The 27,027-nt window shown below is 54.5% G+C and overlaps 1 protein-coding gene across 3 annotated transcripts in view; it reads left to right on the top strand.

Moving 5' to 3' along the window:
* SRRM3 (serine/arginine repetitive matrix 3) overlaps nt 1–18,689 on the top strand; it is an 86,998-nt gene extending 68,309 nt beyond the window's left edge. Inside the window, exons 12-16 of one of the 3 annotated variants that reach the window (XM_033192629.1) lie at nt 12,846–13,210; nt 14,068–14,292; nt 14,384–14,521; nt 14,943–15,040; nt 17,014–17,205. In XM_033192629.1, the coding sequence (XP_033048520.1) occupies nt 12,846–13,210; nt 14,068–14,292; nt 14,384–14,521; nt 14,943–15,040; nt 17,014–17,075 (888 nt within the window). In that variant the 3' untranslated portion in view covers nt 17,076–17,205. Of the gene's footprint in view, nt 1–12,845; nt 13,211–14,067; nt 14,293–14,383; nt 14,522–14,942; nt 15,630–17,013 lie in introns of those variants that run through there. The other 2 variants (XM_033192628.1, XM_033192627.1) reach the window with 2 other exon arrangements.
* Nucleotides 18,690–27,027: the final 8,338 nt, after the last annotated feature.

Genomic DNA, 27,027 nt, shown 5'->3' with positions numbered 1-27,027 from the left:
GGCACCCACCATCCCCCACCCCTGTGGGCATAGAGTCCCCAGAGCACAGCACCCCAAACGCCTTCTTGCTAGCTTCTCATCCCCCGTCCTGGGGCCTCCCGAGAGACACAGAGAGGCAGGTTCTCTCAAGTCAGGGCTGAAAGTGGGTTCCTTGGTACTTCTGGTCCTCTCTCTAGCCCTGGAGTCCTGAGCAATGATCCCACCTCCACCCCCTACCCAATGCAGACAAAATAGCCACAGCAACTAGGCAGACTCCCCGGGATAGGGCAGTTGGGGAAGGGGACCCAGCCACCAGCTTCGGGGCGGGAGCTTCTGAAGCACCCACATCTTGTCTCCCTCCCAGCATCTGACTCTAGTTCGGCACAGCCCTGGGAGTTTTCTTGGAGATGGCATTTTGTGACTCCTTTCACCAAGCATGGTCCCCAAATCCTATCCCTCACCCTTGGGGTCCTGGGAGATCTGGGACTTCAGGGCATCCTGGGTCTCAAACCTGCATTCAGATCCCTGCCTCTTTGTCTAAAAAAGACCTCTGAGGAGTCAAATGAGGCTAGTTCTCGCTCATATGCAGAAAAGTGAGATGGGGGATGGGAAAGGGGGTCCCAGACTTTACCATGAACGAAACTGTCTTTGGGAAAAATTACTGGGGGTGGTATTCTTGGACGATACCTTAAAAAAAAAAAAAAAAGAAAAAGAAAAAACCAGAAAAGAAAGAAAAAAAAAAAAGAGAGAGAGAAACAAACGGAAAAAAAGGAAAGCTCAACATTTTTTAACCCCGTCTATGTTTTTGTTTGTTTTTTAGCCTCCCATTTGAAACGTGGTAATACTGTGATTCCATTTCTTGTTTAGCTGGTGAGGGAAGAGGGTGGGCAAGTTTATGTAACTTTTTCTGTTGTTTTGTTTTTGTTTGTATTCCCTTTTCCTTTTTTTTTTTTTTTCTATTTTAATGTACAGAAATGCAAACTATCTCTCTGGGTTTTTTGGGTTTTTTTTCCTATCTTCTATGTTCTAGAATTTTCTTTTTGTGTGTGTTACTGTGGGAACCTTTCCTCTTAATGCAGAGATGGCTTTTGAATTTTAAGTGAACATTAATCATATACACATCTCTATATACTTTTTTTTCCTTTGTAATCTGAATTTAAAAGGGAAGATAACTTTAAAAAAAAAAATCACGCCCACACCAACAGCTCCTGCCAAGTCAGCAGTGGCAGCAAATCCTCCTTTCGACTCCAGGGACAGGCTGGAGCTGCCGCAGATTTTAAATTAACTACAGTGGTGCAGCCTGTGCTGCTGCATTCCCCAGGAAGCTGGAGAGAAGCTGGGAGACCCAGGGAGGGGAAAAGACTTGTCCTGGGTTGCCCAGGGAGCTTCTTGGAGCTTGCTGCTACTCCTCGATTCAGTTTAGTGTAATTGGCTGGACACGGGGGACAGGGAGCGAGGCAGGTTGTTCAGGACCATCAGTGTCAGACCTCAGACTCAGATCCTTAGGTAACTGTGGAGGAGGGAGAGGTCTGAAGGCACCTGGCAGAGTTTAGCTGAGACACTCCGGGCAAGAGAAAAATTCCATCTTGGGTTGGGCATGGTGGCTCACACCTGTAATCCCAGCACTTTGGGAGGCCGAGGGGAGGCGGATCACCTGGGGTCAGGAGCTCAAGACCAGCCTCACCAACATGGTGAAAACCCAGCTCTACTAAAAATACAAAAATTCGGCCTGCCATGGTGGCTCACATCTGTAATCCCAGCACTTTGGGAGGCTGAGGCGGGCGGATCACCTGAGGTCAGGAGTTCGAGACCAGCCTGGCCAACATGGCAAAACCCCGTCTCTACTAAAAATACAAAAAAAATTAGCCAGGCATGGTGGTGTGTGCTTGTAATCTCAGCTACTTGGGAGGCTGAAGCAGGAGAATCACTTGAACCTGGGAGGCAGAGGTTGCAGTGAGTGGAGATCATGCCACTGCACTCCAGCCTAGGTGACAGAGTGAGACTCCATCTCGGGAAAAAAAAAAAAAACCCATCTTGGTCTTGAGACTGAGGCCAGTGATGTGGTCACTTCCAGGTGATGGTTGAATCCCACATGGTTGAATTTCTGGGTTCTGATGCTTACAGGAGAAACTGCAGCTCCGAGAGGTCAAGTGACTGGTTCAAGGTCACACAGCTATTTAGAGGTAGATACAAAAGTAGACCCCAGGCAGGGTGCGGTGGTTTACACCTGTAATCCCAGCACTTTGGGATGCTGAGCCAGGAGGATCGCTTGAGGCCTGGAGTTCCAGACTAGCCTGGTCAGCAGAACAAGACTCTATCTCTACAAAAAAAAAAATTTTTTTTTTTGTTTTAATGAGCCAGGCATGGTGGCATGTGCCTGTAGTCTCAGCTACTGAGGGAGATGAGGTAGGAGAATCACTTGAGCTCAGGAGTCCAAGGCTTCAGTAAGCCATGATAGCCCACTGCACTCCAGCCTGGGCAACATTGCAAGAACCTGTCGCTACAAAAATAAAAAAAAAAAAAAAAAAGAGCTGGGAATGGTGGAATACACCTATAATCCCAGCTACTCAGGAGGCTGAGACAGGAGGATTGCCTGAGCCCAGGAGTTTGAGGCTGCAGTGAGCCATGATTGCGCCATGACTGCACTTGGGCAACACAGCAAGACCCTGTCTCAAAACAAAAACAAAAACAATAAAACAGACTCCAGCCCTCTGACCTCTAGACTCCAGCCAAGCTGTGGAGAGGGTGGGAAATGGGAAGCACAGTCCAGGAGCCCTGAGCAGGAGGGTTTGGGAGGTGGATGCTGGTTGTCTCAGCTCCTGTTTTCCACCATCAGACCCCTTGAGAAATCAGCTTCCTGCTCTCTTATGTCCCTAGAGTGAGGTCTGCCCACACTGAGGGACCCGGGTGCAGGTGGCCCCCACATTACAGAAACTCACTCTATATGATTGTTGCTTCAGTGACTCAGGGAACCCTACACCCTCACAGTTCATACATGTGGGGAAATAAATATCAAGGCACAGAGAGGGAAGACAGTCACTCAAGGTCACACAGTGTAGGATGGAAGAGGAAGAAACGGATCAGGAGACCTCCTGGGACAAGGCCTTCTGTCCAGTCTTACCTGGTACCTTCACTGGCCTCCCTCCAGCCCCCACCAGCACAGCCTGGTGCTAGGCTCACCCTCCCAAGGCCCAGAAAGAGTAGACAGACTTTGCCATCTTTTCTTTTTATTATTGCATTCCTGTCCCAGGGACTACTTGCTCACCTTAGAAGTCTCTAGCATTAGAAGTTTCAGGGGATGGGGCAGGCACAGCGACTCATGCCGGTAATCCCAGTACTTTGGAAGGGTGAGGCAGGAAGATCGCTTGAGACCAGGAGTTTGAGATCAGCCTGGGGAACATAGCAAAACCCCCATCTCTACAAAAAAAAAATTTTTTTTTAATTAGCCAGGTGTGATGGTGCATGCCTATAATCCCAGCTACTTGGAAGGCTGAGGTGGGAGGATCACTTCAGCCCAGCAGTTGGAGGCTACAGTGAGCTATCATCCTGCCTGTAGTCCCAGCTACTCAGGAAGCTGAGGCAGGAGAATCACTTGAACCCAGGAGGTGGAGGTTGCAGTGAGCTGAGATCACACCACTGCACTCCAGCCTGGGTGACAGAGTGAGAGTCCATCTCAAAAAAAAAAAAAACACCCCAAAACCAAAAAAAACCCACAGTGTCAGGGGCTGCCTGGAAGGTGACACCCTTAGCTGAGGGTGGCAGAGAAGGCTCAGGATGACGGCCTCCAGGCTCTCTCTGGCTTCTCCCTCTGGTCCAAATTTTATCAAGTAATGGCCAGCCTCGGGTGACCCCCAAGAAGAGGTACCAAGGCACCCACTGACCTGTCTTATCCAGGAACAGAAAAAGGCAAAAGGGATGAATTTTGCTAAAATGATCCCAAAGCCAGAGGGAAAGGAGTGGGATTGACCTGAGGCAGGATCACTCCTCCAGATCGGCTCTGCGGTTGCCTTCCCTTTTAAATGCACATTTTCCCTTCACCCATCTGTCCACTCCAATTGGCCTTGTTTAAACAGCGCTTGTCTCCTCCTTCTGTCTGGGGGCATCTTTCTCTCTTCCTGCCTCTCTGTTTGTTTGCTTCTGTCATTGTTTCTGTCTTTCTGTTTCTCTTTCTCCCTCTCTTCCCCTTTCTATCTCTGTCTGATTTTGTCTGTTCATCTGTCTGTCTCTCTGTCTGTCTGCCTCCTGTCCCTTTCTCTCTTCCTCTCCATCTCTCTCCCCCGGCATGGGCCTCTCTCCCATGCTGCCAGACCCTCTGTAGCCCACCCTGTGGTTCTCTTCCATCAGCTGCTTCCTGCATGCTCTGTGGAGGTTTTCTGTTGTTTGAACAGTAAAGAAAGCTTGGCTAGTGGAACCCATTGTTTAAAATGGAGAAAAAAAAAAAAAAAGAGCAAACAGAAATGGCTGGGCAAGAGCCCTCTCCCACCCCTGGGATGAGACAAAAGCCACATCAGCCACCCATCTACTGGCTCAGAGGGGGAGCACAGTTTAGGGTCACTGTCTTTCCCCAATTCTGCATTCCCAATGCGGAGACCTTCTTTTCTTTTTTATTATTGCATTCCTGTCCCTGACCACTGAGAAGGTAGGTATCCCAGCTCCGCTGTGCGCTCTCGCTCCCATCTCCAGATAAGCCCCGCCACTTTGCTTGGTTTGAATGTGGTTTTCTTTCTCTCTCTTTCTCTCGATCTTGCCCTGGTTGGTTTCATCTTCCTCCCTTTTCTTTCTTTATTTTAGTGACTACTCATTTGTAACTTGCACTTTCTTCAAATGAGCTACAAAGCTATGTTTCCTGGTTTGTCGTTTGGTTTTCTTGACTTTCCCCGACCAACTTTTCTAGCCCATCTCCCCTCCTTCTCCAGCTTCCCTGTTCCCTCCTTCTTCCTCTCCATCCCTGACTTCCATCCCTAAATCCTCCTTCACGCCTTCTTTCTCATTCTGTTGTCCGAATGCATTTCTGTGTGGTTTAGCATTCCAAGTTTGTGTTTCTTTCCTGAACTGTATGCTGCAGTGAAGCCAATTTGATTTCTGTTGTCTGGAGTAGCTGCGAAGCCCCTCCTCACCCTTCATCCCTGCCAGCCCCTGGGGCTTCGGTCACCCCGCTGGCCTTCAGGGCCCTTTCGGGCAATAGGCAGTGGCAGAGGAGCCATTGCGGGGCCTCTTGGCCTCCAGATCCTGGAGGAAGTTCTGGCCAAGGTCAGGCACGAGGGAAAAGCCCCATCCCACCCTCGGGGGCCTACTGAGCCAAATGGAACTCTGGGCTTCCTCGAATCCTTCCCTGGCTGCAGGACGCAGCTTTGGGGTGGGAGCTGCAGGGCTCTGGAGGAGAAACGGGCACCAGGACTGAGCCTCCAGCTTCCATCCATTGGGTGCAATAGTAGATTCATTTGGGGTGGCAGTGGGTAGGGCAGTGAGCTGGCCAGGAGCAGGTTTGAAGCCTAGAGGGCCTACTTAGCAAAGTCTCTGTGAGGTAATTTACAGGTAATTTACCTGCCTGCTGCCTGGTCCATGATCCAACCTAGACAGGGGCTCCTTCCACCCTCAGCATCCTTCCATCTTCTGAATTTGAATAGCTTAATGTGGACCCTCAGAGCAGAAGGATCCCAAAAGAACAACCAGCAGGGGCTAGGGGCCCACAGGATGCTGCAGCAGAACCAGGACTAGGTCCTGGGACTTGTGACTCTCAGCCCAGGGCTCATCCAGCCACACTGAGGGTACTAGAGTTGGAGGTGGACCCTAGGGGACCCCACCTCCGCACCCCTGCCTATTAAACTGCTTCCTTTCCCACCTGGGAGCAGCTAGAGAAAGGTGGCATTCTGGCCAGGTGTGGTGACTCACGCCTGTAATCCCAGCACTTTGGGAGGCCAAGGTGGGCAGATCACTTGCGGTCTGGAATTCGAGATCAGCCTGGCCAACATGGCAAAACCCTGTCTCTACTAAAAATACAAAAATTAGCTGGGCATGGTGGTGCACGTCTGTAATCCCAGCTACTTGAGAGGCTGAGGCAGGAGAATCGCTTGAACCCAGAAGGCGGAGGCTGCAGTGAGCCTAGATCGTGCCTCTGCACTCCAGCATGGGCGACAGAATGAGATTCCGTCTCAAAAAAAAAAAAAAAAAAAAAGGCATTCAGCATTCCAACCATTATGAGGCCTCCACGACTTCCATCTTCAGCTTTGAAAAGAGAAGGCCCAGCCACTCGTCCCTACCCCACCCCATGTTTATCCCGGGGGCAGGTGTCAGGGAGTTCACCCACTCAGAACATCCTTCTCAACACTGGGTGGTGCCAGGAGGGGAGACAGCAAGTGGCTCTTTGTTTTTTTAATTAATTATTTATTTATTGTGAGACAGAGTCTCGCTTTGTCGCCCAGGCGGTGGTGCAGTGGCACGATCTTGGCTCACTGCAAGCTCCGCCTCCTGGGTTCACGCCATTCTCCTGCCTCAGCCTCCTGAGTAGCTGAGACTACAGGCGCTCGCCAACACACCCGGTTAATTTTTTGTATTTTTAGTAGAGACGGGGTTTCACCGTGTTAGCCAGGATGGTTTCGATCTCCTGACCTTGTGATCTGCCCACCTCAGCCTCCCAAAGTGCTGGGATTACAGGCGTGAGCCACCGTGCCCGGCCAACAAGTGACTCTTTAAAAAGGGAGAAAGGGCAAGCTAGGTGAGGTGATACCACCTGTAGTCTCAGCTACTCAGGAGGCTAAGGCAGGGGGATCGCTTGAGCCCAGGAGTTTGAGGCTGCAGTGAACCATGATTGCACCACTGCACTCCAGCCTGGCCAACAGAGCAAGACTCAGTCCCTGTTCCCTCAAAAAGAAAAAGAAAGAAAGAAAGAAAAGAAGGAAAGTCCTGCTGATCTGACAGGAGAAACTCTGTTGAAGCCCGATGAGGAAGGGGAGGGTCCATCCTTGAGGAGTTCCTGATACGACCAGGGACCCACAAGCTGGGATCTCAAACGCTGAGTTAGAGGTGGGTGGTCGTCTAAGTCCTCAAAGGAAGCAAGAGTAAAGCATCTCAGATGTTTACCTGTTCTTGTCCTTCAGAGTACCAGGACCAGGTGAGCACACTGCCCCCTTACTACTCCCTTCCACCATCTTTTCCACTTGACCCTCAGAAATTTCTTACCCAAAGGTTGGGAGCAGTGGCTCATGCCTGTAATCCCAATGCTTTAGGAGGCCGAGGCGGAAGGATCACTTGAGGCTAGGAGTTTGAGACCAGCCTGAGCAACATAGCAAGACCCCATCTCTACTAAAAAATAAAATAAATAGCCAGGCATGGTGGTGTGTACCCGTAGACCCAGCTACTGAGGAGACTGAGGTGGGGGGATCACTTGAGCTCAGGAGTTGGAGGCTACAGTGAGCTATGATTGCACCATTGCACTCCAGTCTGGGCAGCAGAGCCAGACCCCATCTCAAAAAACAAACAAACAAACAATTATATATATATATATATACACACACAAGAAAAAAAAAAGTGTCAGCTAGCAAGTGGTAAAAAGGAGAGGAGGGGCTCCTGGGAACATGGCTCAGAGGCAGGCGAGATCCCTCATTCACTCAATCACTCATTCATTCATTCATTTCCACACACACCAAGCAGACATGTGCCCAGCACCTCCTCTGTGCCAGGCCCCATTTGGATATCCATGCCAGGAGAGAGGCAGGCCGACCTGGGCCTCACAGGATGGAGGACAGATGAAGAACACTGAGTGTGATGAGAGGGGAAAAGCTGAAATGTGAGTGGGAAGCTCCTGCTCACCACAATAGCCCCCTGGCTAGCACAGCCTGGCAGAGTCCCCATGGAAAGGAAGGAACCAGGTTCTATGGGATCATAAAGGAGTGGATGTGATGCAGCCTGGAAAAGGCGCCCTGGAGCTGAGGGTACGGATGCCAATAGGCATTAGCCAGGCTGTGGGTGGGAGGTGGGGAGAGGAGATTCCTGCAAGAGGCACCAAGGCACAAAGAGCAGCTTCCTGGAGGGGAGGTTTGGAGGTCTCTGAGCATCCTATGAAATCCCATAGCACTTGGCCTTGGATCTTCCTCAATTCCCAGGAAGAATGAGACCCAGCCAAGCTGAGGACAAGGCTCAGACTCTGGCAGGCGCATGGTGACCCCTTCCTGAAGACTTCCAGAGGGATGGGTGGAGAAGGACATGAGAGGTGCCTTCCTCCCATCCTCTGCTATCTCGGCGCTTGGTGGACACCCCATAGGATCCCCCAGTCCTTCCTGCACTGCTCTGACCCTGTGAAGAGACCATGAGTTGCTTGTGCTCTGAAAAGAGTCTCCCAACCCCAATATAGGCTGACCCAGCGAAGACTCCGCTTATCCCCATTTTACCAATGGGGAAACTGAGGCTCCCCACAGTCAGGTGACCTCCTTAAGGTCTCACAGCAAACTCTTACCAAGGCCGATTCCAGGATGTTCCACTTTTCCGATGACTATCATCTTGGGCCATGGCAGGCCCGTGACTTGGAGGAGATGAGAAGGAAGTAGGGAAGAACTTGGTCTTCAAAAATAGCAGGCAGGAAGTATCCGGATCAGCACAGGGGATTGGACCTGGGGGCTTGGACCTTCATGGTAGGGGACAGGACCATGATGGGGGTGAACAGCCACCCAACCTAGACCCTTTTGGCTCCTAACACTCCCACCCCACTCTCAGCATAAGGTAGTGGGAAGTCAGGAGGGCTCTGCAGCATCTGTGGGAAGGACCCATCATGGCCCGTGGTATTCCTCACCTACTGTTAGCTCCTTTCTTTGAGTCCGAAGCAGCTGGCTTAGGCCAGGCGTGGTGGCTTACACCTGTAATTCCAGCACTTCAGGAGGCCGAGGCAGGTGGATTGCTTGAGGCCAGGAATTCAAGACCAGCCTGGCCAACACGGTGAAACCCCATCTCTACTAAAAATACAAAAAAATTAGCCTGACGTGGTGGCTCACGCCTGTAATCCCTCAGTTACTCAGGAGGCTGAGGCAGGAGAATCACTTGAACCTGGGAGGTGGAGGTTACAGTGAGCCAAGACTGCGCCATTGCACTCCAGCCTGGGCAACAGAGTGAGACTCCGTCTCAAAACAAACAAATAGACAACAAAAAGGAAGGAAGGAAGGAAGGACGGAAGGAAGGAAGGAAGGAGGGAAGGGAAGGAAGGAAGGAAGGAAAAAGAAAGAAAGAGAAAGAAGAAAGGAAGGAAGTAGCTGTCTCAGATCCAAATTCAGAGTTGGAGTGAGGGTTCACAGCCAGGCTGATTCCTAAGCCCTGCCACGCTACCTCCCATAACCAAAGTAGCAAGCAAAGATTTCTTAAAGGAGACCAGTGTCACCTTGAGTTGTGGGCTACTGTGAATTGGCTCCCAAGCTTCCCCCATCTCATATGTGTTCACTTTGCACTCTTTGATGACCCAGGGTATAGGACAGAAACCGCAAATATGACAATCCCAGAAACTTTCTCATTTGCCTCCTATTGAGGGAAAAGAAAGAGCTGGGGGCGCTTGAAAGTGCTGGGGCACTGGCTGCCTGGCTGCCTTCTGGAATGGTGGGAGTATGTGTCAGGGGACTGAGGGTCTCCTGTTGGGAATAGAACTGCCATCTCAGAGGGGTCAACCCAAGGCCAGGCGTGATGGCTCACACCTGTAATCCCAGCACTTTGGAAGGCCGAGGCAGGTGGATCACCTGAGGTCAGGGGTTCAACACCAGCCTGGCCAACATGGTGAAACCCTGTCTCTACTAAAAATACAAAAATTAGCCAGGCGTGGTGGCATGCACCTGTAATCCCAGCTACTTGGGAGGCTGAAGCAGGAGAATTGCTTGAACCCGGGAAGCGGAGGTTGCAGTGAGCCAAGATCATGCCACTGCACTCCAGCCTAGGCAACAGAGTGAGACTCTGTCTCAAAAAAAAAAAAAAAAAGAGGGTCCAATCCAGCCTCCAATTCTCCTAGCCTAGGGTGAGGGGTGAGCTTGTGATCAGGAGAGTCAGGGGTGCTCAAAGGGGCACTCCAATACCAGGTAACATCCATTGTGCCCACTTATGCCTGCCTCTGCCCCAAATGGAGACATTAAGCTCTCCCAGGACAGGTCTTCATGGCCTGATTGACTTTGGGCAGCTATGGCTAGTGTTCATTGGCTGCTGTAGGCACCAATCAGGAGCCATCTGTGCCTTTCCACCCATGAGGTTGACCTCCTGGTTCTACCTCCATGTTCAGCTCAACTCCAGCCCTGCAGGGAAAGGCCTGGGCACCACCTTGCCCTCTGCAGGAAACACCCAGTGCCATGCCAAGGAAACTGTGCTTCTTCCAGTCCCTGGCAGCAAGGTGCCCTAAAAGGTGGCAGCAGCTTTTGTCTTCTCATCCAAACAGCCTGACAATGGCTGGTCTCAGTGGCTCACGTCTATAATCCCAACACTTTGGGAGGCTGAGGCTAGGGGGAGGATCACTTGAGGTCAGGAGTTCGAGACCAGCCTGGCCAACACGGTGAAACCCCATCTCTACTAAAAATACAAAAATTAGCCAGACATGGTGACAGACACCTGTAGTTCCAGCTACTTGGGAGGCTGAGGAAGGAGAATTGCTTGAACCCAGAAGGCAGAGGTTGCAGTGAGCCAAGATCACGCTAGTGCACTCCAGTCTGGGAGACAGTGAGACGCCTTCTCAAAAAGAAAAAAGAAACAGCCTGCCAAAAGAGCTTGGTCCAGGCACCACCTGGCTTCTAGGACTCTCTTCCTTCCTTAGCAAACAGAATCAAGGCTTTACTAGGCGCCAAGTTCTGTGATAAAAAGTGAGGTTACAGAGGTGAATCAGATACCACATCTGCCCTGGAAGTGCTCAAAGTCAAGTTGGGAGTGGTGATCGGAGGATTTTCGGAGAAGAGCAGACCTATAAACAGACAAGGACAGTCAACTGTTACTAGATGGAGGGCCAAGGATAGGAGGAGGGATCAGCTCTGTGTAGGGAGGGAGACGGGAAGGACGGGCAGGGGGCATGCAGAGAATCCTGGAAGGGACATCAGGAAGCAAAAGCCAACCCTCTCATTTTGTGGATGGGGAAACTGAGGCCCAGACTGGGGAAGTGACGTGGCCAGGATCGTTCGGTGAGATAGAGGCAGGCTGTCAGACTCCTGAATCCCAGCCAGGGCCCTTTTGATGGTGCCAGGTGACCTTCCTGGTTTTCTGTGTTCCAATCCTTGTGTCCTAACTCCACTTTTGGAAAAACATTTGCCATCTCTATCCAGCGGTCACCTAAGAGATGCCCACTCAGGAGCCGGGCGCTGCCAGCCCTTCCTCCAGAGGTGGCGTGGCCTCCTCTCAGGCCTAGAATGGGGTGGTTGCGTTTCTCTCTCTCTCTCTATCTCTCTCTTGCATTTTTGTGAATCTAATGATGAACTTATACTACCACACTTTTCCCTTCTCTTACACACCTTACCTACTAAAGGAGGAAGTGCCACTTTATTGGTAAGTGGACGTTAACCAAGAGGGACTTAAAAATCAGAACTTAAAAAAAAAAGAAAGAAAAAGAAAAAGAAAAGAGAGAAACAGAAAGACAGTCGGGTGCTACTGACAGCTCCAAAGCTCTCTGCAGGGCCGGAAAACAAAAAAATTATTAACAGAAAAATGTCAGATTCCCCAGGATCAGATATTGTTTTTGATTTTTGGTATCTAATGACATTTGTGGATTTTGTTTTTTTATTTCTGTTTTTCCTTCCTTTCTTCGGTTCAGTTTTGAGTTCAGTTGTCCCCCTCGCCCCCTCCCCCATCTGTGTGCCGTGTGACGCCCCCCCTCCATCCCCTCGCCCACCCCCAAGCGCTGGGGGCCCGGCCTGGTGGGCTGGCCCTGGCCCCGTTCCCGTGCCGCTCTCTCTTCTCTCTGCCGGGAATCGTCCGTCCCGTCCCATCGGGGGGCAATGCCAGCCCCGACGCCTGTCCTGGAGACCCTCCCCCTTTGGCCCCCGCCCCCCACCGCTCCGTCCCTCTTGTGTTTTGCATGCCAAGAACCCTGCATGAGCTGCACTGTTGAGGCCAGAAGGTGGACACCCAGGAGAGGCAGAGGCAGGGCAGGCGCGGGGAACCGTGTGTGCGATGCTCCGGGACTGGCAGCCCCCGGCCCGGGCCCGGTGAAAGCCCTCTCTCCTTCTCTCCCCCCACCCTACCCGCCCGCTCTCTCACCCCAACCTCTTGCTCCTCTTGCTCTGTCCTCTCTCTGCCTCCACTCTTGTCCCCTGCCTCTCTGGATTTTTTCTGTTTCTCCCTGGCTTCCATCCTTCTCTCTTTTCTCTCTCTCGTTCTCGTTCGCTCTCTCTCTCTCTCTCTCCTGTCTCCCCCCCGCCCCGTCTCTCCTCTGTCTCTTCTTCTCACTGTCTGTCCCCTTCTCTCTTCCCCCTTTTTCCTTCTCCTTCCTCTCTCCTGTCTCGCTCTCTCGCTCTCATCTCTCTCCCTCGCTCTTTCGCCCTCTCTCATCTCTGTCCCTCTCACTCTCTCTCCCGCTTTTTCTCTCTCCGTCTTTCTCTTTGCCTCTTCCCTCTCCTTCTTTCTTTCTTCTCTCTCTCTCCCCCTCTCTCCTGTCTCTCTCTCTCTTTCCCTGTCTCCTGTCTCTCTCTATCCTCTCTCTCCGTCTCTTTCTCTGTCTCTCGCTCTCTTCTCTCTGTCTCCTTGTCTCCTCTCTCTGTCTCTGTCTCTCCCTCCTCTTTCCTTTCTGTCTCTCTCTCTCTCTTTCTCTCTCTCTCCTCTCTCTCTCTCCCTCTCTCTCCTGTCTCTCTGTCTCCTCTCTCCTCTCTCTCTGTCTCTCTCGTCTCCCTCTCCCCTCTCCGTGCCCTCTCTGTCTCTCTCCCCGTCAGAAGCCCAACTCGCCCTCGCCCAGGGCCCGTGACAAGGCGGCGGCCGCCGCACCCACGCCGCCCGCGCGGGGGAAGGAGAGCCCGAGCCCGCGCTCGGCGCCGTCGTCCCAAGGTCGCGGAGGCCGCGCGGCGGGCGGGGCGGGCAGGCGGCGGCGGCGGCGGAGGCGGAGGCGGCGGCACTCGCGGTCCTCGGCGTCCGCGCCCCGCCGCAGGGGTCGCCGGCGCGCCCGGCCCGCGCTCCCTCGGGGCTCGTCGCGCTCGCTCAGCAGGGCCCGCTCCAGCAGCGACTCCGGCAGCGGCGGCGGCGCCCCCGGCCCCGGGCCCGAGCCCGGCTCTGAGCGAGGCCACGGCGGACACGGGAAACGGTGAGCGTGCTCGGAACCCGAGCTGGACTCCCGCCCCCATCCCGCACAGGGCTCCCCTCCACTAGCGGATACCCGCCCACAGGATCCCTGCCCGCACTGAGCTACCCACCACGGATCCCAACTCCCCCCCACGGATCCCAACCCCCTCCACGGAGCTACCCCCACGGATTCCACCTCCCCATGAGCTACCCCTCAAGGAGCCCACCCTCCGCAGTGATCTACGCCCCACGGATCCCAACCCCCCACGGATCCCAAACCCCCACGGAGCTCCCCTCCCTCTCCATGGACCCCAAATCCCTATGGACCCCATGGATCCTCCCATGGATTTCCTCCTCACACTAATCCCAACTCCCCTCTCACAGGGGGGAATCCCAACTCTCCCTAGGGAGTTACACCCCCTCCACTGACCTCCAAACTCCAGGGAGTTTACCTCCCCACACTGATCCCAGTCCCCCTCCACTGATGTCAAGCCCCCATGGAGCTCCCTCCCCCACCCTGAGCTACCCCCGGTTATCCTGACCCTTTCCCCACAACAGATCCCTCTCCCCTTACTGATCACTGCCCCCGGGAACCCCCTCTCCTCCCATGAGGCTCCCCTCTTACTGATCACTCTCCCCACCATCCCGCAGACCAATCTCCTCTACTGATCTCCCCCAACACGCCCCCCTCACGGGGCTCCCCCTGAACTGACCCCTGCCCCTCACTAGGCTCCGCGTTCACAGCGCACTCCGCACAAACTGAACACAAACTACACGGACCCCGCCCGTCTGCCTAAGCCCCGCCCCAGGGAACCCTCCCCGCCCCCAGCCCCCTTCCCGGGTCGCTGAACCCTCTCCCGCGCCGTCTTCCTCCTCCAGGGCCAAGGAGCGGCCCCCGCGCGCGCGGCCCGCCAGCACCTCTCCGTCCCCGGCCGCGCACGGCCGGCGCGGCGGCCCGGAAGGGAAGAGCTCGTCGCGCAGCCCCGGTCCGCACCCCCGCTCCTGGAGCTCCAGCCGCTCGCCCTCCAAATCGCGCTCGCGCTCCGCGGAGAAGCGGCCCCGCAGCCCCAGCCGCTCGCCGTCGCCCAAGAAGCCCCTCAGCCGGTGAGTGTCCGCCCGGACAGGGCCGACGGGGCGGGCAGCGGGGTGGAGCGGCCGGACTGCGTCGCTCATTTACCTCCGGCCGGCCCCGCAGGGACAAGGACAGCGAGGGCCGCGCAAGGCACTCCGAGGCCGAGGCCGCCCGCGCCCGGCGCCGCTCCCGCAGCTACTCGCCTATCCGCAAGCGGCGCCGGGACTCGCCGAGCTTCATGGAGCCGCGGCGCATCACCAGGTATGGAGGGTCTTGGGGGACCGGGGGCTCAGGGCTGGGGCCGCTGACCCCGATCAGGGACAGAAACCTCGGCCCGGGGACCTTCTCCGAGGATCCACTGATCCTGGCACAGGGAGGGGGGTGGAGGGGCTAAAGGACAATGAGTGGGTTCTGCCAGGGTAGGGGGCCAGGGGAGGAGGGGGCTAGAACTGGAGGTGCTGGGGGCGATCAGAGAGACAGGTGGAAGAGGCCTCAGAGGGAAGGGTCCCGGTGGGGGCCTGAGGGCCCATGAAGGGGAGACGGCTCTGTACTTTGGTCTGGGTGAGCAGCAGCCGGCATGGAATTTAGCTCTGCAAGAGTCCCAACATCCCTCCGGAGCCCCTCCTGCCCTCCCTACATCCATCTCCGGACAATGATGTCTCCTTTTCTCCTTCATCTCAAGGTCCAGCCTGCTGAGTGGCCTGTGGTCAGCCTGGGGGCCAGGCGGACCCCTCTGCACAGGCTGCCTGGGAGATACCCAAGTGAGCTGGTCTGGCCCTGGTCAGCTGTCCGTCTGTCTGCCTCTCTCTTTCTCACTAACCTGGGGGATTTGGAGGAGGGGGCACAGCAGTCTGGTCTCTGGGGCAGCTGTCAGAGGAGCCAGCCACACTCCTTTGCCCTACACAGCTGTGGAGCTGTGCCCAGGGTGTGGCTGGTGAAGCCATGATCAGTTTCTCTGCTAGGACTGGAAGTGTCTGGGCCTGGGTCTCCAGGTGACATTATGGATTGCCTTTGTGGAAATCACCCTGAAGACCTAGATTACACTGGCAGGGGGTGGGGGAGACACAAGCAAAAAGTTCTGAGCCCAACACTGCCTTGCTGGGCAGCCTTGGGAGATTGGTGTGCCTCTCTGGGCCTCGGTTGTCACCTGTACAATAACCAGGGTTTCATGAGCAACTTTTCAGTTCTAACAGGGTATGATTCTCAAACTAGTCCCTCCTAATCCTTGGTGATCCAGGTAACCAAGAAGCGCGGGGGGCATTGCCCTAGAGCTCAAAGCCAGACCACCTTGAAGGAGAAGCCAGATTGTGCTTTTTTTCTTTTTTTTTTTTTTGAGACTGAGCTTGGTTCTTGTCACCCAGGCTGGAGTGCAATGATGTGATCTCGGCTCACGGCAACCTCCACCTCCCGGGTTTAAGTGATTCTCCTGCCTCAGCCTCCCAAGTAGCTTGGATTACAGGCACCTACCACCATGCCCAGCTAATTTTTTTTTTTTTTAGTAGAGACGGGGTTTCACCATGTTAGTCAGGCTGGTCTCAAACTCCTGACCTCAGGTGATCCACCCCGCCTTGGCCTCCCAAAGTGCTGGGATTACAGGCGTGAGACCCCGTGCCCGACCAGATTGTGCTACTTCTAACGGATGTCCTCTCACACCTCCTGTCCAGCCACCATGTCCAAGGAACAAAGTCATTTCAAACCCAGGGATCTTCCTGCCCCCCCTCCTTCTGATGCCAATTCACCAGGCTGGGGACGCCCCCAAACAGGTCACACACCCTGCCTGTATGCCAGGCCCTCACACCTTCCACCTGGGACCCACTCAGCCCCTCTCCCAGGCTGCCTCCTCCTCCACTAACGTATACCTGTTTTCTTCCTCAGAATTAACCCTGCGATGGGGCGGTGTTGCCCCTTAACCTCTCTTTTCTCTTCTCTGGGTCATAGCCTCCTGGCTTCCAACTAACTCCGGGCCAGCGGGAGGTAGCTGAGTGAGGAGTGGGGCCGGTGGGACTGAACCGGACTGTGCGTGTGGGGAGCAGCGGCCAGGACTCTCCTCCTTGTTCCTTTTGAGTGACCTGAAAGCAATAAACTCCTTGATTGCAGAGGGGACAGAAACAGAGAGGCAGGGCTGGGATGTAGTCACAGACACTTCCACACCTGCTTGGGTGATGGGAGCCATCCATATTTGCAAGTTTCATTCATTCAACAAGTTTTTTTTTTTTTTTTGAGACAGAGTCTCGCTCTGTCATCTAGGCTGGAGTACAGTGGCGCAATCTCCACTCACTGCAGCCTCTGCCTCTGGGGTTCAAGCCATCCTCCCACTTCAGCCTCCTGAGTAGCTGGGATTAAAGGTGCGTGCCACCATGCCCAGCAAATGTTTGTATTTTTAGTAGAGACAAGGCATCACTATGTTGGCCAGGCTGGTGTCAAACTTCTGACTGCAAGTGATCTGCCTGCCTCAGCCTCCCAAAGTGCTGGGATTACAGGCGTGAGCCACCGTGCCCAGCCTCAACAAGGATTTATTAGCAGGTGTTTGGATCAGGCAGAGACATGGGCTCCTTTCCCTGCAGATAGGTGAAGAAAAGCAAAATGATCAACATGGAATTTGCAAGTAACCACTGACCGTCAGATTCCTTTTGGAGGAGGCAGGTGTCGCTAAGGCCAGGGCTCAGGGGAAACTGAGGCAGGAAGCCCTGGCCGCTGCCGGGATGGTTCTCAGGGTCTGGGATGGCCTGTAATCAGCTTTTCCTTCCCGGCAGCGCCCGCAAGCGTCCTATTCCGTACTACCGGCCCAGCCCCTCTTCCTCCTCCAGCTGCTTGAGCAGCGACTACTCCACCCGGAGCCCCAGCCGCAGCCCCAGCCCTGGCCACAGCCATGAGAGCTACCGCAGTCGCAGTCACGGGACCCGCAGCCGGACACGCAGCCCCTCGAGGACCCCCAGTCCCAGCTACCACAGCCGGAGCAGCTCTGAGAGCGGGGGCTTCTGAGCCCAGACAGACTCAGCTTGGTGCCCCCCTGGCACTGGGAGAGGCAAGGGGCGGGTCCCAGGACCCCGGCGGGGAGGGGGCTGTACCTCCTTGCCCCCAAGGCTACAAAGAGGTCTCAGGGCCAGTGCATGGGCAGATGGGACCAGGGAAGACTTTGAGGGTGGGCACCCGGTGGACAAGGAGAAGCCAGATGTGCTGCTTCTATGGGTGTCCTCTCCCACCTCGTGTCCACCTACTGTGCCCGGGGAACAAAGAGCCGTTACGAACACAGGGATCTCCCCATCCCCCTTCCTGCTGATGCCAACTCACCAGGCTGGGGACTGCTGCTGGTGGATGGTACCAGAGTCTACGATCTGCTCTGTCACTTCACCTTAGCTCAGTGCAAGCCAGGGACACCTTGCAAGGTGCCAGCCCTGGGAGCTCCTCTTCCCCACTGCACAGCTCCCTCCACTCCTCTCTTATCACTGGGCAGATGAGGAGGTGGTACGGCACGCGGGATCAGAGCTAGACAGAAAGAAGAACAGCCTAACCCTTGGTGCACCCCCATCCAAGCTGGGGAGCTGTGTCCTTTTGAGCTGCTTGCAAGAGGACCCTGGCTGAGGGCTGGTGGCTGGCCCCACAGCCTCCCCCAAGCTCCTCCACTGACCCAGGAGTGCCCAGACCGGTGGCCCCCAAAATCCCAACCTTGGAGAGCTGGCGCCTCACTCTTGGTCCGACCTCTCCAGGCCAGGCTGTCCTCACCCCGTGCCCCGGGCTGAGGTCCTACCAGCCAGGACTTCTGCATGACAAGAGGTGGGGGGATACAGACCTCAGGTACATTTGACCCTGAGGTCAAAAGGCGTTCGGTCAAGAGGTGGGAGAGGAAAGGGGTAGATGGGGGGTGGAATCTGTAGGAAAGAGAAAATCTAAGTTGTCCACTGACTGAGCAGCCCCCGGGGAGTAGAGACAGATCCCCAGGAAGGGAGCCGGTGACAGGTCAGTAGTGCCCCCAGCCCCACCCAAGAGGAGGGCAGCATGGGCCTGTGGTCTGGGATGTGGACTGGATGGCAGCCCAGGGTCACAGGCATAGGATAACATGTGCTTTGGACCTGCTGAGGGAGTACCTTGGGGGTCTACTGGGGCCGTGGCCAGACGAGCCTCTGCAGAGATGGAGGCTGCAGCCCTCAGAAGGGAGGGGAGGAAAGAGACTGAGGGCCCTGGCCTGGGGCATCCATGGGGAAGTGATGGCCCCCAGTCCTCTTCTGCTGCTCCCAGCCCCCTCCTCCTGGGGCCCTCAGGGATCTCACAAAGTCTTCCTTGGCCCAACCAGGCAGATGCCCCGGGCTCCAGTCGGGGGAGGGGTCTGGGGTCTGGTCCGGGTTCCCCGCTTTCTCTGTGTCCCCCCTCCCTCTTTCTCCGCAGTGCGGATAAAAATTGGACTCGAATAAAACCCTTGGTGCCCGGATGGCAGGTGGTGAGACTAGGCCTCTGTGCATGTGGGCACCCCGGGAGATTCAGGAGGGCAGTGGGGCTGGGGATCTTCCTCCAAGGAAGGAGAAAGGCTCAGACTGCTCCTTGGGACCCCAGAGAGAAGAGCTGGCATCCAGGAGCCAATGTGTCTATCCCCCTGCCTCTGAGCTTGAGGCTAAAACAGGGACCCAAAGAGACCTTCCTCCCAGCCTAGAGGCCCGGTGGACTTTGAACACCCCGCAGGGTGGGCTGCCTGAGTCCAAACACCCAGACTACCTTCAGCAGTGGGTGGGGACGGGGTAGAGGGAGGAGACACAGGGTGGACACAGGCACAGGGGACCCTCATGACATGGTGGGGTGTCGCATAGTGGTTGGGACACAGTCACAGGCAGCATGTGGGCATGTGTCCTGGCTCCTGTGCCTCCCAGCCATGTGACACAGGGTTGAGATCAGGTGGGCATGAAATATTCTGACAGTCCTCAGCTTGGTGACTGTGACTGGCATAGAGTGAGCATTTAAAAGGTGGCCACAGCCGGGCGCGGTGGCTCATGCCTGTAATCCCAACACTTTGGGAGGCTGAGGTGGACGGATCACCTGAGGTCAGGAGTTCGAGACCAGCCTGACCAACATGGTGAAACCCCCTGTCTCTATTAAAAATACAAAAATTACCCAGGTGTGGTGGCGCATGCCTGTAACCTCAGCTACTCAGGAGGCTGAGGCAGGAGAATCACTTGAACCCAGGAGGCAAAGGTTGCAGCGAGCCGAGATGGAGCCACTGCACTCCTGCCTGGGAAACAGAGTGAGACGCCATCTCCAAAAAAAAAAAAAGAAAGAAAGAAAAGAAAAAAATGGTAGCCACTTACGGAAAACACCGTGCCTGCCTCTGGCTACCAACTCGCAGGGGGCCTGGAAAGAATGGTTTGGAGGAGTGAATTTCCTTTTTATTTACTTATTTTTAAAAAAATTTGAGGGCCAGGCGCAGTGGCTCCTGGCCTGTAATCACAGCACTTTGGGAGGTCAGGAGTTTAAGACCAGCCTGACGAACATGGAGAAACCGTCTCTACTAAAAATACAAAAATTAGCTGGGCATGATAGCACGCACCTGTAATCCCAGCTACTCAGGAGGCTGAGGCAGGAGAATCACTTGAACCCAGGAGGCAGAGATTGCAGTGAGCTAAGATTGCACCACTGCACTGCAGCCTAGGTAACAGAACGAGACTCCATCTCAAAAAAAAAAACAAAAAAAAACTTGGAGACTGGGTCTCACTCAGTTGCCCAGGCTGGAGTGCAGTGGCATGATCTCCATTCACTGCAGTCTCGACCTCCTGGGCTCAAGCAATCCTCCTACCTCAGCCTCCCTAGTAGTTGGGACTACAGGTATATACCACCGTACCCAGCTAATTTTTGTATTTTTTTTGGTAGAGATAGGGTTTCACCATGTTGCCCAGGCTGGTCTTGAACTTCTGAGCTCAAGCGATCCTCCCAAAGTGCTGAGATTACAGGCATGAGCCACTGCGCCTGGCCTGTATTTCTTACTTTTACTAGATCTAAAGAAGTGCACAATTTCATCGGGTGCAGTGGCTCAAGCCTGTAATCCCAGCACTTTGGGAGGCTGAGGTGGGTGGATCACCTGAGGTCAGGAGTTCAAGACCAGCCTGGCCAACATGGTGAAACCCCATCCCAACTAAAAATACAAAAAAATTAGCTGGGCATGGTGGCGGACACCTGTAATCCCAGCTACTTGGGAGGCTAAGGCAGGAGAATCTCTTGAGCCCGGGAGGCAGAGCTTGCAGTGAGCCGAGATCACGCCACTGCACTCCAACCTGGGCGACAGAGTGAGAGTCTGTCTCAAAAAAAAAAAAAGAAAGAAATACACAATTTCTCCTCCTCCTCTCCTTCTTTCTTACCTCTCACCTCCTCCTCCTTTCCTTTCTTCTCCTTTGTTTCTCTGTCTTAGAGTGGTGGGTTTTAAGCTTGTTTTGAATCAGGTCTTCTTTGAGAATCCGATGAAGGCTGAGAACCCTTCTCCCAGAAGAATGTGCGCATGCCTGCAGTGTGGCCTGTAACATTGGATCTATCTCACAGATACTCACTCCGAAGGCTTTCAGCGTCCCACCAGTTAAGAACCCCGGTCCAACTCCAATGAGGGTGCGGCTGAGGTGGCCCCTGCTCCCACCTTTGCGTGGGCCATGACACAGGTGTCCTTGGCCCAGTCTCCAGAGCTGGGGCTGTGCCATGACATGACACAGTTCGTTTCTTTTCCCCAAAACTAGAAGGAGCACCTGGCCAGTGGCTCCGTTTCCGATCCACGGAAGCTGTTCACAGAAGCCCTGGTGATTGGCCGGGTGTGGTGGATCACACCTGTAATCCCAGCCCTTTGTGGGGGGTTGAGGCAGGTGGATCACTTGAGACCAGAATGGCCAAGATGGTGAAACCCCGTCTCTACTAAAAATACAAAAAATTAGCCGGGCGTGGTGGCGGGTGCCTGTAATCCCAGCTACTCTGGAGGCTAAGGCAGGAGAATCACTTGAACCTGAAAGGCAGAGGTTGCAGTGAGCTGAGATCCTGCCATTGCATTCCAGCCTGGGCAGTAAGAGTGAAACTCCATCTCATACACACACACACACACACACAAAAAGAGAGAAAGAAAAATAAGAAAAAAAGAAAAAGGAAACAAAAAGATCTCTGTAACCGTTTCTAACAAGTTCAACAAAACTGGCCTCAGGCAAGGGGCTGGGCTATGGGGAGCAGACTTGGCCCTGTGCTAGAGATGTGTGAAACACACCGAGAAGTTGGCCTGCAACTCAGCCTGTCTCACATTGAGCATGGCATTGGGCCTAGGGACTCTGCTGCCTGGCTGCTCCGTCCCTCAACCTCCCATCCCATTCTATCACTGCCCAGCCTGACTGCCTTCTTCTGCACGCCACAGCCAGGCTGCTCCCAGGCATTGCAATTGCTTCCTTCCCACCTCACCTCAGCACCTGGCCCTACTGGCCTTCTCACTGGCTAGCCTGCCTCCTTGCCTTCTCCAATCCCTCCTGCTTTTTTTTTTTTTTTTTTTTTTTTTTGCGACAGGGTCTCACTCTGTCGCTCAGGCTAGAGTGCAGTGGCACCATTATGGCTCACTGCAGCCTTGATCTCCTGGGCTCAAGAGATCTTCCTGCCTTAGCCTCCTGAGTAGCTGGGACTACGGGTGCACTCCACCACACTGTTAATTTTTGCTTTTATTTTTTGTTTTTGTTTTGAGACAGTCTCGCTCTGTCACCCAGGCTGGAGTGCAGTGGCGCAATCTTGGCTCACTGCAACCTTTGCCTCCTGGGTTCAAGCAATTCTTCTGCTTCAGCCTCCTGAGTAGCTGGGATTACAGGCATGCACCACCACACCCAGCTAATTTTTTATATTTTTAGTAGAGATGAGGTTTCACCATGTTGGCCAGGCTGGTCTCAAACTCCTGACCTCAAGTGATCCACCTGCCTCGACCTCCCAAAGTGCTGGGATTATAGGCATGAGCCACTGCACCTGGCCATTATTTTTTATAGAAATGGGATCTCGCTGTGTTGCCCAGGCTAGTCTCACACTCCTGGCCTTAAGTGATCCTCCTGCCTCGGTCTCCCAAAGCACTGGGATTCCAGGCATGAACCACCATGCCCAACTGCTCCCATTATTTCTAACAGGCAAATCTGAACACCCATTTACACATTCCACAAATACTTATTGAACAATTCCTATGTCCCCAGCAGAGTTGCTGGCTCTGAGGACACAGTACAGAATAAATGAGACAGAACTCCCTGCTGTGCAGAACCTGCCTCCTGTGGCCACATCCACCAGCTCACAGGCCTTGGAAGGCCTTCTGAGTGACCACCTGGCACGTGCCATCCATGGCTCCTCCCAGGGCGCCCTCCTACCTCATCTCCCATCACTGCCCTTCATTCCAATACCCCTGAGCCCACCTGGCCCCCTCATGCCTTCTCTGCCTCCACGGGTTCAGGTGAGCTCACAGGTCAAGGCCCAGCTCAGCCACCTCCTCTTCCATGCAGCCTTCCTGATGCCGTGACTACTGCTGTCTCTGGGGTCCTCTGGGAGCCTGTGTTTAGGGCCCAGTCTGTTCTTCCAGTGATTTATTTGCTAGCATGTCTATTTCTCCCCAAAGCTCTGAGCTTCTGGAGGCCAGGACATGTCTTCCTTGTCTCTGGATTGCCCAAGTAGGCCACTTGGAAATGTTTGTTGGCTGGGCGCGGTGGCTCATGCCTGTAATCCCAGCACTTTGGGAGGCTGAGGCAGGAGAATTGCTTGAACCCGGGAGGCAGAGGTTGCAGTGAGCCGAGATCGCGCCATTGCACTCCAGCCTGGGCAACAAAAGAGAAGGTCCGTCTCAAAAAAAAACAAAAAACAAGGAAGGAAGGGAGGAGGGAGGGAGGGAGGGAGGAAGGAATGAAATAAAGAAAAAGAGAAGAAAGAAAAAGAGAGAGAGAAAGAAAAGAAAAAGAGAAAGAAAACAAAGAGAAAGAAAAGAAAGGAAGGAAGGAAGGAGAGGGAGGGAGGGAAAGGAAGGAAGGAAGGGGAGGGAAGGGGAGGGAAGGGAAGGGGAGGGAAGGGGAGGGGAGGGGGAAATGTTTGTTGAATGAGTCAGCAAGTGAAGGCGGGAACCCAGAGAGGAATGGTTTCAGAAACTTGGGGGGAGGCCTGGGCACCAAAGGTGAGGCGTAGTGGCGGCAAGATGACACTAGAGGACGACAGAGAGTAAGGAAAAAAATGCAGCCAGGACCAACAGGCTTGGAGCAGAGGACAGACGCCTGGGCCAGTGTTCGTCCCAGCCTGGAAGCCCCGAGCTCTCATCCTGCGTGCCCGTCCCAGCTTCGTGGGGGAGGGGTGAGGAGCATACCAGGCCCTTCTTGTCTGAACTCAGTCAGCCAACTGAACTCTGCTCTGTACCCTGGGGAAAGGGAAGAATAGGACCAGGATGGCCGGCAGGAAAACAGGAAACTCTAATCCTGGAGCAGCGGGCAGAGGACTGTCCCCAGGATGTGGGCACTTCTCGCCGGAGGGTCCTGAGCCTGGGGCGCACTCTTCTGGTTTGGGGTGAATCCGGTCCTGTCGTGGTCTCTCTTCAGACAGGGCCCAGGGGAGCCCCCACTCCATACCACGTTTTTCCTTCCCACACATACAACAGCCAGGAGGCTGGACAGAGCTTTCCTGTTTCCTGTTTTCCGGACTGTATTTTCCCCTTTCTCCTTAATCAGTTTCCTACAGCCCCAGACTGAGGGTGACAGGCCACAGGGCACCTGCCCAGCTTGGCTGTCCCAGCCTGTCCCCCAACCTCAGCCAACCCCAACTTTTTTTTTTTTTTTTTTTGGAGACAGAGTCTGGTTGTGTCGCCCAGGCTGGAGTGCAGTGAGTGGTGCAATCTCAGCTCACTACAACCCCCACCTCCCAGGTTCAAGCAATTCTCGTGCCTCAGCCTCCTAAGAGCTGGGACTTCGGGTGTGCACCACCATGCCTGGCTAATTTTTGTGGGTTTTTTTTTTTTTTTTTTTTGAGATGGAGTTTCACTCTTGTCGCCCAGGCTGGAGTGCAATGGCGCATTATCGGCTCACTGCAACCTCCACTTCCCAGGTTAAAGTGACTCTCCTGCCTTAGCCTCCCGAGTAGCTGAGATTACAGGCGCGTACCACCACGCGTGGTAGAGACGGGGTTTCACCATGTTGGCTGGTTTCGAACTCCTGACCTCAGGTGCTCTGCCCACTTCGGCCTCCCAAAGTGCTGGGATTACAGGCATGAGCCACCACGCCTGGCCTAATTTTTGTATTTTTAGTAAGAATGGGGTTTCACCATGTTGGCCAGGCTGGTCTCAAACTCCTGGCCTCAAGCGATCCACCCGCCTCAGCCTCCCAAAGTGCTGGGATTACAGGCATGAGCCACCTCGAGCAGCCTGTCTGCCTTTTTTTTGAGATGTTCTAGAAGGCCCCAGGCCTCCTGCCTTCTTCTCTCAGCTGAGGGAGTATTCAGAAAACTGGCCCCATCACCAGGCACCTGCTGGCCTCCAGGCCCTGCTCCACCCACCCAAGGAGGCATCTTAGAGACCCGGATGCCTGGGGGTCTCCTACCTCCCCCTCCACCTACCCACTTTCTAGGGCTCTCTTAAGGGGAAAACCTGAATCTCTCTCAGGACAGGAATCCCACTCTCCCGCAGGCTTAGGAAGGACTCCTGCTCCATTCACCCCTTTTCTCCATCTCACTCTGATTTAAAGCAGCGCAGGTCACATCCAGGCTTAGCTGGCTGACAGGGAGGGAACGTTCCCCTCTCAGGCCTGGTGAGTGTCTCCTGTCCTCCCCTCACTCCTACCTCCACTGTTTAAAAAATGATTCTATGGCCGGGCGCGGTGGCTCAAGCCTGTAATCCCAGCACTTTGGGAGGCCGAGACAGGCGGATCACGAGGTCAGGAGATCGAGACCATCCTGGCTAACATGGTGAAACCCCGTCTCTACTAAAAAATACAAAAAATTAGCCGGGCGAGGTGGCGGGCGCCTGTAGCCCCAGCTACTCGGGAGGCTGAGGCAGGAGAATGGCGTGAACCCGGGAGGCGGAGCTTGCAGTGAGCTGAGATCCGGCCACTGCACTCCAGCCTGGGTGACAGAGCGAGACTCCGTCTCAAAAAAAAAAAAAAAAAAAAAAATGGATTCTATGATACTCATTAAAGCATGAGCAGGAACATTTTATTCAGGACCATCACAAGAGCTATATAGGTGGGACTGCAATGGGATTGTGCAGTGGAGGAAGAGAGAGTGGGCTCAACTCTGACTAGAGCATGGGCAAGTGAGAATTTATGGCCCAGGAGTAGGGTGGGGCGAGTGGATGGAAAATTACTAACAGCAAATATCAGGGGGTTCTGGCTCAACCGACCTAGCAGGATTCTAGCTGAAAGCCAGCCAGGGAGATCAGACATCACCTTGGAGATGGTAGAGGATAAGGAACTTGATCTGGAGGGTGATCAGATCTCGAGGGTGAGGGGTTCTTGTTAAACAGACTTCACAGGTTTCTTTCAAAAACTGGATTTACGAACTGGGCACAGCGGCTCACGCCTGTAATCCCAGCACTTTGGGAGGCCAAGGCGGGTGGATCACCTGAGGTCAGGAGTTCGAGACCAGCCTGACCAACATGGTGAACCCCCATCTCTACTAAAAATACAAACTTAGCCAGACATGGTCGCTCATGCCTGTAATCTGAGCTACTCCGGAAGCTGAGTGAGGCAGGAGAGTCACTTGAACCCGGGAGGCGGAGGTTGCAGTGAGCTGAGATCGTGCCATTGCACTCCAGCCTGGGCAACAGAGTGAGACTCTGTCTGGGGAAAAAAAAAAAGAAGAAGACTAGATTTATGCAGAGGGGCTTAGGAGGTTCCAGAGTCTGAGTAAAGTTTGGTCAAGCAGGGAATCTTTGTCACCCCTTCCCATGTGCACACCCCTGTCCTGCAGCATTTAGGCTGTGGAGTGGGTAATGCAGGGGACCTGGAGGGGAGGGGAAGAGTGGAGGAGAAACTGTTGATTCACCGCCCTGGAAAGAGACTTAGAACATCCAGTCCGATGGTTTCACTGCACAGATCAAGAAAATGAGTCACGGATGCCGGCCCTTGGCCAAGGCTGCAGTCAAAGACACCCAGGTCCCCAGACTCCAGAGCTAGACAGCCAGAGCGGAAGGGGCGGGAGGACAGATTCCCCAGCCCTCCCACCTGGCCCCTCTGTGGCTCCCACTTCAGTGGTGATGGGGGTGGCGTGGCCCCCTCCCAGTCCAGCCAGAAACCAGAGGTCCAGGGAGTGGGGCAGGCTGGAGGTGGGTTTTTAGAAGTGAACTCCCAGAGAGGCAGTGTCTAGATGTTTCCAGAAAGACCCAGTGTCCCCTATACCCCACCCCCGGCACTCTGATTACTGTTGTCCACATTTTCAATTCCAAGCAGGCTCCGGGGGCTGGAGTCATCCATCAGCTGTCAGGTCTCTCTGGGGAGCTCGGGCAGCTGCCTGGAGATTCTGGCACTTTCTCTGAGGCTGGGCCAGCGAAGGCGGGGCTGGTTCAGTCGCGGTTGGCAGAGGCCTGCAGAGGGCGTGGCTAGCGTGGTCAAGGCCTTGGGCGCTGTGAAAGGAAGGGGGTTAGTCTTGGGGATGCTGCTGAGCACCTCAGATTTGGGGGCTAGAGGTGAGGGGAGGGACCGTCTGATGAAGGACTCCCTGGACCTTGCAGTGGGCAATGAAGAGGGGGAAGGGCTATGACCTGCCCTCTCACCCCTCCCCACCCCCACTCCATGGTGGTTTCTGGGAAATCCCTGGGGCTAGAATTTTCCTGTTTT

The sequence above is a fragment of the Trachypithecus francoisi genome, unplaced genomic scaffold (genome assembly GCF_009764315.1).
Source record: "Trachypithecus francoisi isolate TF-2019V2 unplaced genomic scaffold, Tfra_2.0 Lachesis_group4, whole genome shotgun sequence".
Classification (NCBI taxonomy): Eukaryota; Metazoa; Chordata; class Mammalia; order Primates; family Cercopithecidae; genus Trachypithecus; species Trachypithecus francoisi.
This window is presented reverse-complemented; position numbering and strand designations above follow the sequence as displayed.